Raw genomic sequence first — 13,025 nt, forward strand, 5'->3', positions numbered from 1 at the left:
AGAAACACAAACGCCACCCCTTAAGGGATATGGAATAGGAGGTGAAATAGAGCATCCATGTAACTTAGCCTACATCTCAAAGCTAGATATGTTTGGGAATCTGAACTCGGGTCCAACTTTTGCGTTATCCTCCAAGTTCAGATCCATCCGTGTGTTCGTGCAGTTATATCTCAAGAAAGGTTGTGTAAATCATCATTTTTTGTCATCCAACGTTAGACAGTTTGTGGTGCTCCAACACCGTCTGTTTTCAGCCCATGATTTAAGCCCACATAATTTTACTAAATACAAGGATAGTCAGATCACATATTTTATTGTTGAAGAAGTCAAATAGAAGTTGGCTGACTCACCTCATGAGTATTGAATTGGACATTGGTAATTAGAAAACAAGTTTTGTGATTGCTAGCTATGGGTGAAGGGTTTTTAGCCACAATCTTGTCTCCCATCCTGGAAGTATCTAAAGAGCGGAAGGGTGACTCAGTGGTAAAGAAGAGTGACCTATTGACTCACTCTGATGTTGTTGTGGACCTGAATGCCCAAATAGATAAGGCTGGAGATGCGGTCAGCTGTAGTAACAGTGGCAAGATGAGGATGGAGGTACCTCACCAAGTGGATGATAAGAAACCTAAGGTTGAATTTCAAGAAATGGATGTATCTATTTCGGATGTTGAGGCAATTTTTAAGATAAGATGGAAAGTTCACAGAACGATCGTAAGGATGATCTTCCTCATGAGTCAGAGCATCCGATCTTGAAGGAAAAAGTGCAAGCTTCGAAAAAGATATTATAGTGGGGAACAAGGTTTGGTGCTCCTAGACAAGTATCAATTATATATTTATCTTCTAGTTTGATTCAATGTTTAAAATACTATATATATATATATATATATATATATATATATATATATGTGTGTGTGTGTGTGTGTGTGTGTGTGTGTGTGTGTGTGTGTGTGAAGCATGAACTATTATTTTCTCGTTGATTCATGTATGTGTCAAATATGTTAGGATATTGGTTTGATTCTTGTAGTATAATGTGTAAAAATCTATATATATGTGTGTGAAGAATTTTTTGTAAAATGATTCATTTGACTAATTCCAAAAAAATTAATTGTAATTGTAGGATCCATAGTTACAAGATATAAAAGATCCATCATCTCACACACTTGTTCTACTCATTCCAAGCACACCAGTGGTTTGTAAGACTAAGGAGGAAACAAAGAAGTTGTATGCAATGCATTTCTGGCAATTCTTCGAAATCACAATATGGAACATCGGTTGCCCCATCTTAGATGGCATTGTGCAGTTCTGGAATCTGACAACCAACATATTCTATTTTAAAAAATTTGAGATGACTATCACGTTGAAGGACGTGACATAAATAATTGAATTGAAGTGTTATGGGGAGTCAGTGAGTGGACATGGGTGGAGAGATTTCAAGTAATTGTTTGATATTCATTTTGGAGCAAACGAGAATGTGTTGATGGAGAAAGGATTAAGTTTTCATGGTTGAGGGACCTTTTTGTCCCCATAAGGGGAGGGGGCCAAGAAGGAGAAGCTACCATATTTGGGAGTGAAGGCCGATAGTAGGATGGAGAATGAAGCGAGAGCATTCTTGCTCTGCTTCTTTGGGACATGCGTTTTATGAACACTGGTGAAAAGTTGATTCATCCATCATATATGTAGTTTTTGCAAGACCTGGGTCACGTTAATCAATATGCATGGGGAGCAGCCTCACTTGCACACCTGTTTGCAAGTTTGAGTAGTGCAAAGAGTGAAAGAAAAAATATGATGGGGATGTTGGTGTTATTGGAGGTATTTATTTCTTTATTGTACAGTAGGACATGATTTATATTCAAACATTATTTAGAACGTAACCACTACAAGGCCTCCAATGTGTGAATGTCTACATGGATTTCCACGTGTTGCAATATTTTGTTGATTACATAGCAATGAGATGACTGGTGAAAGATTGATGGGTCATCACATGGGACGTGGCCAATTTACAAAATTGTTGTGCAAGTCAAAAATGGCATATATAAGTTTTGTTGATACTTTTTCCTACTTTCTAAAACATAATATGATATATAACTAACTATGAATTATTTGAGCTTCTATAGGTCAAGTAGTGCCCATATGAAGACGCAACAGTGGAGGAGGAGAATGCCGATATGGTTGAGGAGGCAAAGGACATCGCGAGGATGAATATTTAGTTGCACAACATAAACGAAATTTAGCACTAAATCGCTAGTTGAGTCATTCGATAGTTTGGATTTGGTCAGCAACCCCATCTTCTTTGCACCACATCTAAATCTATTTTGCTACAAAGAAAGGATCGGATGAAAGATTACCCCACTTTATTTCTCTCTGAAATTGAAGAGTGATGCAACGATGGCGAAGACATTGGCTTGTCATCTATGGTACATGCCACCAATGATGAAGATATAGCTATTGTATCCCAGTAGGTTTTTGTCAGTCCCTTTGTAAAGAGGGCCATTGGGGAGGAGGAAGTTGGGGCGAAGCAGAAAAAGATTGATTCTACAGTGGAATCTCAATTAGCTCTTGCACTAGACAAAATCTGCATGTTGAAGGTAATGTTACAGACTCAAGCTAGCCTTCTTGAAAATGGAAATAAGGTCAACGAGGAGCTACGAGCGCATATAAGGCATCTACAACAACAGTGACCGCAGAACTTTCGTTTGTTTTATATTTTTTGAGTGTAAATTATATGTTTTATATAAACAGCATTGAGATTCATTATATGTTTTTAGGGTTATAAAGCATAAATTTATTCAATGTTCTATAATTCATTGTATATTTTTAGATTTTGATTTTGCATGATATATATGTTGTGTAAATTTTTAATTGAGTAGGTTTTGATTTTGCATGAATTTGAATTGTGAATGTAAATTCACAGTTGATTTTGTAAATGATTCTGTAATTTTCAATTGAGTAGGTTTTGATTCTATAAATGATATGTTTTGAGTAGGTTTTGATTCTGAAAAAAATAAGTCAACAATAAATATATGCAAAAAAATGAAGTTTGCAATAAAAAATTTATGCGAAAATGGGAAGAACACAACCAATATATGCGAAAACAAAAAGTTCGCAAACAAATGTAGCAAATAAAATGAAGTCTGCAACAAAATATATGAGAAAAATGGAAGTGCGCAACAAATATTTGTTGCAAACTTTCATTTTTTGCATATATTTGTTGCAAACTTCATTTTTTTCATATATTTTGTTGCGGAAACATTGTTTTATTCACATATATTTGATTGTGGACTTCTTATTTTTGCATATATTTGTTGTAGACTTCATGTTTTTTGCATATATTTGTTACATACTTAATTTTTCACGTATATTTATTGCAGACTTTATTTTTTAAGAATAAAAATCTGCTCATAACGTATCATTCACGGAATCAAAACCTGCTCAATTAAAAATTACAGAATCATTTACAAAATCAACTATGAATTTACATAACATTTAATAAATTTGCATTCATACAGAGCATATCATTTACAAATCATATCAAATTCAAATTCATGTAAAATCAACTATGAATTTACAGATTGTGTTCCAACATTGAATTCATATAAATTACAGTTTTATATTGACAATTCAAAATAAAATCATCACAAGTGTCTACAGTTCAGCTATCACGACCTCGCCAGTCGGCACCTCACTGTCTGTACCGTCTTCATTTTGCTATGGTTCAGCCTTCTCTTTGGTAATCTCAAAAGCCTTCTTTTTCATAGGATTTTATCATACGTCGACGAGACTCTGTCACATATTCTAAAAAAAAGTGTTATTAACAAATAACTAACTATAGATTACATCCCAAAGAAGTAAATAGAACATGGCATATAAACACATACCTATGTGAAGTTCAATTCCCAGTTTCTAGCCAAGCACTTCATATATGTGAGGACAAATATACCATAATCAAACTTGTAATAGTCATATACCAAGTCATAAAGAACATGTATATATATGAAATACATGACAAAAGTTAAAAGACATATGAAAAGAAATTACTCATTTTTCTATTGAGGAATACCCTTTATGACCTCAGTTGTCCAATCATTGTAACAGTTACAACCAAACCATGCAACAAAAAATTTAACCTGCAAAAAGCGCATGACATACAAGCAAGTTAACAAACTTATGCAAAAAATAGCAAAAACAAATAATGTTATCATATCAATTGTTTGACGTTCTTATATGCAAAGTCTGTGGACCTCATGAAATTGTACAACTTGAACACCTTCTCATGCATATTCATTTCCCAAAAAACCTAGTGATAGTTACCCTGTTTGACAGGAATTAAGATCTGCAACATAAATAGAATTTAAGGTCATTGTGCACGTGAAAATTTAAGTTTTTTAAGTATGCAAAGTTGTCCAACGAATACATTGTTAGTATCAAAGAATTGATACATCAAATTGATTCTCTCCAAGCACGAAGTTGCCCCATCTTTCTACCCTTTAGTTGCGATTATTTGTTGTAAAAGAAATATTGTTTATTAATTAGTTTGTATTAGTCAGCATAAAATATCAAAAAACTCACTTTTGTTTACTCACAAAGAAATATGAGGTAAGGAAAAGGGTCTTTCACAGTTTCATTCCCTTTTTCATGTACTCGGTGTGGACCACTTAGAGTCTTTCTACAAATCCTGCTAGATGTTATATAGTAAAAAATGTATTACATGTCATATTCAAATGAGTTTGCATACAAACTTAAGAACAACTATTGAAACAAACAAACTTAACAATTACGTCACTTGTCAACAGAGTTTCTTCGCCAAAATTATACTCTTTCACGGGCATAGCTATTCCTTCGCCATCACCCAGTTCTCATCACTAATTAAAATTGTATATAAACACATATCCTTACAGTATGACAAATATACACATATGACATTGATTATACTTGAGGCACCATAATTGGTTCATCTCTCCAAGATGAGTTCGATGGAGATTTAGTTTCTTTATGTCAGCACATTGATTAAAATTGTTTATTTCTGTCACATTTCATATGTTTATAAATTCTTGATCTACCTAACATATAAATAGAAGACATAAGACATTTGATCATTTCATTAAAAAAGACTAGATAAATACAAAGAAGCAATTCATTAAACAACTCTTAATAAACTGTATATTGTTATTTATGCTTTCGCCTATTGTGGCCAACCTCACCACATACACTACACTTATATGGCACAACATCCTTGTGTTTTGTTTTTCATCTCTTGACCTTAAGTCACCCTGCTTTACAAACAACTTAAATACCATAGTATTTTTAGCAGATACGATGAAGTTACCCTTTGTGTATCCGAAGGTGTAATCAAGAGAAACAAAGTTATTCTAACACTGCTAACTATCTGACCTCAATGATTGTCATACTCATTCTAGTTGATTTTACTGATTATGATATCTATTTGATTTACATGTCGTGATTGCTAGTTGATTATATGTTATAATATCTGGGGATAGTTATTTTCATTATGCATCCATTTTGCTCACACAACTGTTAAATTGTGATATCATGATAAGCGTGATGTGATATCAATAATAGATGCTTTGATATTATTCATTATCTATATGATTGTGGATTTTCTTACCTGCTCTCAAGAGTTTGACCTAGTTTTATGGGGTGCAGGCGATGTTTAACGAGCAGTGCGATGGTGCGATATGGCAGCGAGGCCGGGAACCATCTTTTTTACTTGTCTTGGCGATGCTAGGAATACTTTTGTGTGTCTCAATTAATTTGAGATGTTTTAATTAATTATACAAACTTGTATTTCAATTTATGAACAAATGATGTGATTTTGGAATGAAAATATTTTTCCTTATTATGTGAGTAGGGATGGATCCGGTTATGATGAGAATTGAGTCCAGTCCAGTTTGACTAATTCATTTCTATAACTCGCCCAGGGTTGTCCAACTTTTAAACCCAACTATATTTGTTGTGCTATCTCTATTATCAATTTCAAAAAAAAAATCTAGGTTAAATTTTCACATATTCCAAGTTAAAAATTTTGAGGCGTTACAAGAGACACTCATTTGGAGTGTAAGTGGGACCTTTATCATCTTATGTGCCTAAAGTATTTTCTTGATATACTAGCACCTGAGACGAGACATGACCACTTTCCCTAAAGTGCATGACAACCCATGTTACAGCTAGTGGTGCTTGGCAAGAAAATAGGAATCTGAGTCCACAAGGATGCCTAAAGATAGGTGGAGGGGATCTGGTGGCCCAATAGTCCGACCAAGACATCTGGTATTCTTGATTTCTCATTATGGACCCTCTACCTCTTATTGAGCGGCCACAGATCCTATGCGCTCCCCCCCCCCCCCCCCTTTTAACCATTTCTCTATGGATTGCTTCAGGGTTCGCCCTTTCAACGTAGGCAGTCAGACTCATGCCTCGAATAGCTGCTATGTATGCCTCGACAGACTCGTTGTCAGACATCCACTCAAAAAAAATATAAAATCCTTTAGTGTTTCTAAGTCATAATAAGTTTCATGATGTTATTAAAATAGTAATAACTTAGAAAAGGAAATACATACTCATAGTGCAATACAGATGTCGGATAATCAAGAATCACAATATTCTTTGTTGCTCTGATACCAAAGTTGTAACACCCCAAAATCCTGAACTTGTAAAATTTAGAAAAAAAAATTAAAATTTAATAACCATTCATTTTTTAGAGTTAAAAATAATAGTTCAATAGAAACAATATTTGAAAAGAACAAGTCGACGAACCTTGGGCGGATTACAAGCAAAATTTTTGACCAATAAATTAGGTTTCTAAATGTCTCGAATTTGGGTTCGCATTTTCATACATCCATTCAAAACCATGAAGATTCAAAACATGGTTTTAGAGAGAAATAGTGTTATACAACGGTCTTTATACAAAATTACAAAACATGCTCAGGAGCAGATAATAGAGAGAGTGGATTCTTGATGTCATCGCGTCATCACACCATCGCCTGCAACATCCGTCTATTCGGCACCTGAATCCCATAAGATGGGTCAGACTCATGAAAGCCTGATAGGTGCAATGTTATCAAATAAGAGAATAAGACGCATATGCATTATCATATTTCACAACATTCAATTTCGAAGAAGTAGAGTGAACATCATAATATTGTTTCGATAATTATCTACCTATGGGTACTTATAGAAAGAAAGGTAAAAACAACTGAGATCGTTAAGGGGTTTATTATTTTATGTAAATTTATAGCTCGAAACGACTAGCTGAATCCGCTTTAATGGGGACAGTTTCAGAGACCGAGAGAGAATTCCCCAGAGGCAGGAATTAACTTGGGATGCATCCGAACTTCTGCAGAAGTTTGTGGGATGTACTACCTAGGATGATAATTTGTAGTCATATCTCCTAACTCCGATTACTGGGGACGTCAAGCCATTGCCACTCGAGGAGCATAGTTGTTAATAACATTATCCATCAGAGTTTGTACATCATATCCTCTCTCTTGACAGAACTAAAGGATGAATGAGTGTGTCAGGTCTTCTTTTATCCAACAACCCATTCAATATGCTCTGGTTTTTTAAACCAAATTGAGCATCTTGCCTGTGAAGGCGATCATATATGTTTATGTGATTTTTTCATAATATAATGCATTATCGCATAATAAAGTTTGTCATAAACCTCAAAATCATTCATTGGCATACGAGCATGTCGTGCACGTTTGATAGTACATCAACGCTGAGAACAATATTGGTTTCTCGAAAAGAAGACTAATCACAACTCTGAAAAAATCATAATTTTCCAAGCTTTAGGAGGGGGGCTTATTCGGATCATTCCGAATGTAGAAAGGAAAGACCTGACGTAAGTACGACTGAAGTCTACATAGTCAAAGTCTTTACGTTTTATTGGTTAAAAGAGAAGACTCAATTGTGAATACCTGAGTCATGCCAATCTCAACTTATTTTAAAGTTCGAACCAAGTTGTAATGGTGTTTTGAAGAACACTCTAATGCATGGGAATTATCCGATCAAAATGGATGCAACAACTTTGATTCATGCGAGCATTATTTTGTTTGTAAGATAAGTGGCGCATATGTATGCCGAATATCACGAACGTGTGAACGTAAAACCCTTATTTTTATTTTATAAAACATCAGATCCATGCAAACTTAAAATCTCTCATGAAAACTCTTTTGAAATTGAATTAAAGCAGGTGTGCACAAATCTGCAACTTTAAATAAATACTTGTTTAATTTAAAGTAAGCAGGAGTACGCAAAACTGCGTACTCTAAATAAATATATATAATTGAAATAGAGCAAGAGTACACAAAATTGCGTATTCTAAATAATTATATATATACATAAGCAACATTTGTTAAAAGGTCATCATAAATATTACGAAAGTACATGAAACCGCATACTTGACATAAATCATAAATTAAATAAGACAATAATACACAAAACTGCATATTTTGAATAGTTATATACGTATGTATAATATATATATTAAAGCAGAAGCCTGAGCACATAACAGCACGACAACAAAGTAAATTGCATAATTTAAATAGGACAAGAATACGCAAAATTGCATCCTTTAGTTAAATGCGTATATATATATATATATTAATATTAAAATTATATTTGATATAAATACATATATATCAAAAATATTCAACCGTCGTCATCATATGCAACTTTCCCCTACCTCGGAGATGGTATGAATCTTTGACGATTCTGAGCATAAGTTTTTAACTTGTTTGTGCCTCGATATGCATGTTAAAGATACGAAGTCTAGTCTATTGCGCCAATGTGGTACGCTAAAAGGTTTTTGTCGCACTGCATAAAGAACGAGGTTAAACTCCTATATTTTTACAGAGGCGACGATTGCATCGCAAGGGTCGAACCTGAACCTAGTTTAAGCCGACCGGACTGAGCCGAACCCAACATGGTTACTTTCAGTGATCTGGTTAAAGGAACGATCGAGTTGGCTCGATTATGATCGCAAGCTGATATATGGCTTGGCTAAGGCAAAACCGAGTCGAGTTCACATGATCTAATTGAGTTATGGTTTGGCTAGGGTCTACTTGAACCATGGCTCGATTAGGGGAGTTTGACAGAGCTGAGCTCGATATGACCGAGCTGAGCTCGGTATGATCAAGCTAGGCTTGGTTTGATCGAGCCCGGCTCGATGTCCCAAGAAGGGATCGAGCTGAGTTTGACCTTAGCCAAACTTAGCTCGATTGAGCCAAGCAAGAGGCAGCCCGAGGCTGCCTCTTGACCGAGCCAGTTTCAGGCCAAGGGTGAACCAAGCTGGGCTCGGTGCTAGCCGAGCTCAGCTCGACTGTGCCTTGGCAGGCAGGCCAAGGGAGGGGCTGGCCCTGCGTGGTTAGGCAGGGCAGCCAGCTCGGTCTCCAACGAACTGAGCCAAGCTGGGGCTCAAAGACTAAGCTTGACCCAACCCACCTGAGTTGGGGCCAAACCAGGTTGGCAGGATCGACTAAGTCGAGTCTGACCCAGCCCTTCTGAGGCCCTGGCTGTGTTGTGTAGGTGGGGCTCAACTGCGTCGAGTCCATACCTGCCCACCCGAACCCTAAAGGATTGGGTGGGCTAAACACGGCCCAGCCCCCCCCCCCCCCCCCCCCCCGCCCTTCCCTCTAGATATGGTTCGTGTTTGGATTTGGATCTTACAAAGATCCAAATAAAAAACAACCTTAAAATGAGAACTTTAAAAAATGGTTTCATAGTTGGATCAGATCTATATTGGATTATGATTCTAACTCATGTATTGGTGCTTGTGTTTTTAATTGATTTGGATCTGAATGGACTCAAATCTCAAATATTTTATGTGAGACCTATATTTGTCTTATTCGGATCTTAGATCCAAACACATGCATCTGTGTATTAGTTTTGATATATATATATATATATATATATAGGTCTTGAGAATCGATCCCTTTTTCTAAATACAATTCTAGATTCCAAATGTTTATCAATATGGATCTCTTTTGGATCCAAGTTGATTTGAGGTTGGATTCATCTAATTGGATCCAAACTTATGTCTTAATGGTCTCGAGTGATGCAGATCTCCCTAGAGTTCCTTTTTTTTGAAATACTCTGAACCCATACTAGGTCCACTAAATGAATCTGAGTCCTTGTTATGCGACTCTCTAAGCTCGGATCCATATTGGATCCGAACATAATAAACTAAGAGATTCGGTCAATCTCACAAGTCTCAAATGTACCGTTCAAACCGGGTTTCATGGATGTCGATATGTGTGAATCTACTAGTGAGATCCAGATCCATAATGAGTTTGATTAAGCTCTATACCTTTTTAACATCCAAAAGTTTATCGATTTATTCATGGTCGATGAATTTTTTATAAAAATACTAGAGATAATCCAAGAAAAATTATGAACTTTACAATAGACAAGTAGATTGAATGCTACACTTCAATCTTTAAAATGTTATATTGGTTTGTGTATGCAGGATCCACATTGAGAAGATACAGAGGATCCAACATTCTGCATGCACCGATTCTACTTGTTCCGAGTACACTTGTTGTTCTGAGCACTGACTGAGAACACGAAGGATTGGCTGGATCAGATGCATTTTCAAAAATTCTAAGAGATCACACCGATCACAGTCTCCTAGAGTCTGTTGTTCAGTTCTAGAATTCGTTAACAAACACATTCTAGTTTGAAAGCATTAAGATGACCATTACATTGGAGGCCCCTATGTAGTAGACGTGGTGGATGTTATCTACTTAAAATGTAGTGGTAGTGAAGAGCCTCACGAGGAGGGATATTTGGTTTCACAACATGAATGAAGTTGAGTGCCAACTTGCCAGCCGAGTGGTCTTATAATTTGGTTTTGTTAAGCAACCACCCTCTCGCCTTGGTGTAGTAAGCAAAACCGTCTATGACACATTTAAGGATTGAAAAAAGGATTACCTGACGTTGTTTGAATTCGAAGTCAAAAACTGGTACAACAATGAGGAAAACATTAGCAACTCATCCATGGAGGAGGAAGTTGGGGTAAGGAGTCTGGAGCACGCAAATCAAAGTGCTACTGGAGCGGATGTAGAGGTGACCCTTTTAAGAGAAGAAAATAGCAAGCTAAGAGAGTTGCTTAAAGCAAAAGACACAATATTACAAAGTCAAGCTTGCCTTATCAAAAATATAAATAAGGTCAACAAAGAGTTATTGTAACACCTTAAGCAATATGAGCAATGATTGCATATTTTTTTACTATTTTGTACAATAAAGAAAATATTAAACTTTGTTATATATATTATTATAAATGAAGTCATAATTGAATTGTTGTTTTACAATTTAACTAGTTTTAATTGTATATGTTTATGTGTTTGATGTTTATTTGAAATAAAGATTGAATTGTATATATAATATGTGACACTTTGTTGAATTGAAGTTTGAAATGAAGATTAAAGTGTATATATAACAAGTGACTGTATTGAAATAAAGTTTGAAATATGCTTGAAACGAAGATTGAATTGTGTATATAAGAGTGTTAAAATGTAATTTTAGGAAATTTTGTATATAACAGTGTTAAAATTGAAGTTTGAAATGAATATTGGATTGTATATAAAACATGTAATCCAAATATGCAAATTTGCACGTTTACATGCAAGTTTCCTTTAAAATAAATTTTTTTTTAGCTAAATATGTGAATTTCTTATACAAATTCGCATGTTTACATGCAAGTTTCTTTCAAAATAAGCGAATTTTTAACTGAATATGTGAATTTTCTATGCAAATTCTCATGTTTACATGTGAGTTTCCTTCAAAATAAGTGAATTTCTAACTAAATATGTGAATTTTCAATGCAAATTTGTATGTTTACATGCTAGTTTCTTTCAAAATAAGAGAATTTCAAACTAAATATGTGAATTTTCTATGCAAATTCATATGATTACATGCGAGTTTCCTTTAAAATAAACAAATTTCTAACTAAATATGTGAATTTCTTATACAAAATTAGATGTATACATGCAAGTTTTCTTTAAAATAAGTAAATTTCTAACTAAATATGTGAATTTCTTATAAAAAATCACACATATACGTGCAAATTTCTTATATAAATTTGCACATATACATGCAAATTTTGATATAAATTGGCATATATATATATATATATATATATATATATATATATATATATATATATGCAAGCTTTCTTCAAAATAAGCAAATTTCTAGCCAAATGAGTGAATTTCTTATGAAAATTTGCATGTATACATGAAAAATTCTATACAAATTTGAACATATACATGTGAGTTTCCTTTAGAATAAGCAAATTTCTAACTAAATAAGTGAATTTTCTATGCGAATTTGCACGTGCACATGCAAATTTCTAATACAGATTTGAATATATACATGCTAATTTTCTATACAAATGCCCACATATATATGTGAATTTCCTTCAAACTATGCAAATTTCTTACTTATGTGCAAAAATTCATCAAATATGTGACATTTTAGCATTAAATTCCATCTACAAACATAACATAACAGTTCTACCTATTTAACAATTTAACAATACATACAAACAAAACTTTTAAAATTTATAACTGAAACTTATCCACAAGCATGACATAATAACTACAAATTCTGTCAACCTTACATGCAAAATTACAACCAAGATTTTAAATACAACTATAAATGAACTGTAAATCTAAATGACAACCAAATTTTGTTCATTCTGTCAAAATTACATATACATTTTTTATTGTCAAAATAAAATATACATAACTATAAATATATACTCCTAGGATTGTCCAGAGCTTAGCTAACTTATCTTCGCCATCTGACACCTCATTGTTTGATGACCTCTTTTCCTCTCCCTCAGCTATCTGTTTGGCTCACTGCAAACAAACCTTCTTCCTCTCATATTTATACAATTTTATCATGCACTTTTTTTAAATAGATACATCATTCTAAAAAAGGGTTATTAGTAAACAACTAACAATATCTTATATAAAAAAAGCAAAACATAACATACAGCATACCTTCATGAA

At 34.3% G+C, this 13,025-nt stretch overlaps 1 protein-coding gene across 3 annotated transcripts in view; it reads left to right on the forward strand.

Annotated features, from left to right (window-relative positions):
* The window catches only part of LOC149845205 (DNAse I-like superfamily protein), a 184,252-nt gene extending 178,401 nt beyond the window's left edge, over positions 1 to 5,851 (forward strand). For all 3 annotated transcript variants that reach the window (XR_016430180.1, XM_089995602.1, XM_089995605.1), the window contains one exon: positions 5,659 to 5,851. Coding sequence is in view for 2 of the 3 variants with exons in the window: in XM_089995602.1 (XP_089851728.1) it covers positions 5,659 to 5,784 (126 nt within the window). In the remaining variant the exon portion in view is untranslated. The remainder of the gene's footprint in view (positions 1 to 5,658) is intronic.
* The last annotated feature ends 7,174 nt before the right edge of the window (positions 5,852 to 13,025 follow it).

This window comes from Nuphar pumila, chromosome 2 (assembly GCF_984573655.1).
Source record: "Nuphar pumila chromosome 2, dmNupPumi1.hap1.1, whole genome shotgun sequence".
Taxonomy (NCBI): Eukaryota; Viridiplantae; Streptophyta; class Magnoliopsida; order Nymphaeales; family Nymphaeaceae; genus Nuphar; species Nuphar pumila.